This window comes from Arachis ipaensis, chromosome B02 (genome assembly GCF_000816755.2).
Source record: "Arachis ipaensis cultivar K30076 chromosome B02, Araip1.1, whole genome shotgun sequence".
Taxonomy (NCBI): domain Eukaryota; kingdom Viridiplantae; phylum Streptophyta; class Magnoliopsida; order Fabales; family Fabaceae; genus Arachis; species Arachis ipaensis.
The window spans coordinates 12,991,372-12,994,995 of record NC_029786.2 but is presented as its reverse complement, the minus strand read 5'-3'; the positions used below and the strand labels follow the sequence as shown (position 1 = coordinate 12,994,995).

Sequence of the window (3,624 nt, the reverse complement as noted above, 5' to 3'; positions counted from 1 at the left end):
CCCGTTGCCACCCGTTCTTAGTATCTGAGGGAAGATATTTGGCGCGTAGAACTAACAAACATTGGGATTTCGGAAGCAACAAGCAATGAAACTTGCAGAAACTAACTTAGCAATACTCCAATGGCAATAAACTACACTTCAATTTTTCATTACACTTAAAACATGCTTCACGCTCCACTACAATCATCGCTTCTCTTTGTTTCCTTCTTAGGGTTTCTTATTCTTCTTTCCATAATCAAAATCCCTTGCGTTCGCGGAGAGTCTTCCACCTGCTTGACGGTTTACAGAAACGGCGGTGCTCCCGCGGTCTTTAAATCCCCGAAATGTCCCCGATGGAAGCTTCCCGAAGGCGAAGGCAAAGACGACGATTCCGATTACCACCGTAGTCGCCGCTCTCCGCCTCATGCGACGCCGCGTTGCCAGTCCGCCATGCTCCAGGGCAGCCGTTCCTCCCAGGAGGACCGCACTCTCTGCGTCCTCGATCTCCGGATTCCGTTTCCCGGTAACGCCGATTCCTAACGGGTTCTTCACAGTTGTTATTTTAATTTGCAATTGCGATTGTTTGTTGAGATTGAAATTTCGGGAAAAAAAAGCTGCACCTGAGTTGCAAGCCGCAATTGCAACTGCGGTTGCAATGATTGAAATTAAAGGAAATGCCGCAGCAAATGCAGTCGCGATCGATTGTGGAGTCCACAATAGTAGAAAATTACATTTGCATGTAATAACAGTAGCATTGATGTTGTCACTAGCAATTCAAAACTACTAAGAAGTAACAATTCAAGGCAATAAGTGTGTTTCTAGAAAAAATCTTCAATTGGAATTGCAGTTACTGTTGCATTGAGATTATTGTAATTCCAGAAAAACTGCAGCTGATACTGCCACAATTGCTGCTGCTAAGTGACTGCGGAGATCACAACATGCAAATGTGTTTGTGATTGCACAAAAAAAAAAGCATCCCGCGTTAGCCGCACCCAAAGGATGTAATGTATGGTTTAAAACCATGGATTAAAATTTTCCAGCATTGTCTCCAGGAAGAAGCAAGAATTTATGGCAATGAATGTGGGACGCTATTTTATTTAATTCGATGGTTGAAAGTTTGTTGTGTTTTCAGAGAAGCTTTAATTTGAAGTGTTGGCTGCAATTTTTTCTTTCTTTTGATTTGGTTTGTAATGGTATTGATTGAACTATTGTAATTTCTAGAATTAGGGTGAATGTATAATCATAATTGGGAATTTGGGATAGAGAAGAGAGATAATTCAGAGAGAAAAGATTTCTAAATCCTAAATACATTTCACATTTCACTTATTGGCTTATTATTATTACAATTCGTATGTCATATTTATACTATTTTAATATTATCTAATATCTAATGCTATTTAGTATTTACAATAATTGAGCTAAGTATAATTATACTCATTACATGGTGGTGGTTGGACCAGATGCGGATGGGATCAGGGAGGTTGCGGTGGGAATCGTGGCAGTTTTTGACGGGCACAATGGTGCTGAAGCTAGTGAAATGGCGTCAAAGCTTCTGATGGAGTATTTTGTATTGCACACCTATTTTTTACTTGATGCAGCTTTTTCTGTTATATCAAAAACAAGGGGAACAGTGCATCACCAGAGAGAGCACAATCGTTTGAACATGATGCGTAGGTGGAAGGAGATTCTAGGTTGGCATGAGCTGCATTTTGAAAGGTACCTACTTCCTATAGTACCTTTATTTTATCTTTATTTATTTGTTTATTTGTGAAAATCAATAATAATTTATTAACGTTATTTGTCTATTAAAGCTGATTTTTATTATTAATCAAATAATATTTCATATTTGTCTTGAAAGCTAATGTCTGCTAAGTGCATGCTTCTGTGTTTAGATGTTCTCTTAGCATTATTTGGATTATAAGTTATTTGGAATGCAAAATCAGCCAATCCAGATGCACACTAATGGTATAGTTAGTTCTATTGATTTGAGAATCAAGTTTATAGTTTGTTATGCTTTGCTCATCATCGTTTTGGAGAAGGGTTGGTTTCTACAATGAAGTGAATGTCAAAGTTACATGAATGATGGTGTTTCCTTTCAAGGACTTACAACAAGCATCTGCCTGTTATAAATGAGTTTTAGAGTGTTCATTCTGCTGCTTACTTTGGTTTGGCTTTACAATTGGTTTGTTTTCTCTAGTGGAAGGCTATATTGTAGTTTGTTCAGAAAATGTCTTATGTTGGTTTTGTTCAAACCATGGTTTTGGAGTTTTAAATGCTAAACCAAGCATGCTATAAGGGCTTCAGATATTATTTACAAATTTGTTTTATTCCTCGCATTTGTATGATTATGTTTATCTCAATTAGATTATTTTTCCAGGTTCCAAAATACATTTTCTGCAAATTTTGATGATTCTTTTCACTTGGAAATTTTGAAGGAAGCATTATTGAGAGCTATCCATGATATTGATGCAAAATTTTCTGAGGTAAAATTTACTTCATGTTCAGTTGTAAAAGTTTTATATGATTTTTGTTCTCATATTGACATCTTTCAATTGAACTATGAAGGAAGCCTTCAGAAATAGTCTTCATTCAGGGTCTACGGCAATCATTATATTGATGGCAGATGATAACATTTTAGTTGCCAATATTGGAGATTCTAAGGCTTTCTTGTGCTCTGAAAATTTTCAGTCTCCTAGAGAGGCCAAAGGTGAGAAAGATTAGGGAAATGTAGCCAAACTTGCAATGTTCAAGATGGAGCTTTTTAAAAGCATAAATAGAAATATAGGATATTCTTTGTTATTCTATTGTTCTTTAATAGAGTTGAAAAATGATGTGTGCACTCATCATGATAAAGCAACAAGCTTAACTTTTTTGTTTTATGGAAATATGAATAGAATTAATTTTGCTTTCTTATGATTTGTAGACTTATTACTGAAGCAATATAGGCAGAAAGAGCTTGATGGTTCTGTTGCTGTGTGGAATCGTGAAAAGTATAAGTTAGCTTCCTCCCATGGACTGACTCATTTTGCTGTAAAAGAATTGACCAGTGATCATCACCCAGACAGAGATGATGAAAGGATTCGGGTGGAAGCAGCTGGTGGTCAAGTTATAAATTGGGGGGGAGTGCCTCGTGTAAATGGCCAGCTGGCTATTACACGGGCAATTGGTGATGTATTCTTTAAAAGGTAGGTTTAGTGGAAATCCTTTTTACATGAACCCCAATCTTGCATAGAAATAACTTTGGTTGCTCGTTCATAATTAAATTGTTAATCTTTTATCCCAAAAATTTAAAATCAAAATGTGTCCTGACTTCTCAGTAAGGGTGGACTTGCCCTTTGTGTTAAAACTTTCAACAAAAATAGTTAGGGTAAACTTGGCCTCAGTACATGCTAACTCCAATCTGTAGAGATAAAATACTAAAATAAAACCACAAATGGGTCGTCGTTAGATCTTAGAGTGATTGGTATCTGTACTGTCTAGAGATATATTTTGAAATTCTGATGCATTTCTTGATGAAATTGCCAACAGGTATGGTGTTATATCTGTGCCAGAAGTGACTGATTGGCAGCCTCTGACTGCCAATGATAGCTATTTAGTGGCTGCATCCGATGGTGTTTTTGAGAAGATGAGCATGCAGGAAGTCTG

General features: G+C 36.8%; 1 protein-coding gene across 1 annotated transcript in view; it reads left to right on the top strand.

Moving 5' to 3' along the window:
• Positions 1 to 3,624, top strand: part of LOC107626831 — a 14,625-nt gene continuing 11,001 nt past the window's right edge. The window contains exons 1-6 of the mRNA XM_016329728.2: positions 1 to 502; positions 1,440 to 1,695; positions 2,357 to 2,462; positions 2,545 to 2,686; positions 2,903 to 3,164; positions 3,508 to 3,619. Of these exons, the coding sequence (XP_016185214.1) occupies positions 163 to 502; positions 1,440 to 1,695; positions 2,357 to 2,462; positions 2,545 to 2,686; positions 2,903 to 3,164; positions 3,508 to 3,619 (1,218 nt within the window). The 5' untranslated portion in view covers positions 1 to 162. The remainder of the gene's footprint in view (positions 503 to 1,439; positions 1,696 to 2,356; positions 2,463 to 2,544; positions 2,687 to 2,902; positions 3,165 to 3,507; positions 3,620 to 3,624) is intronic.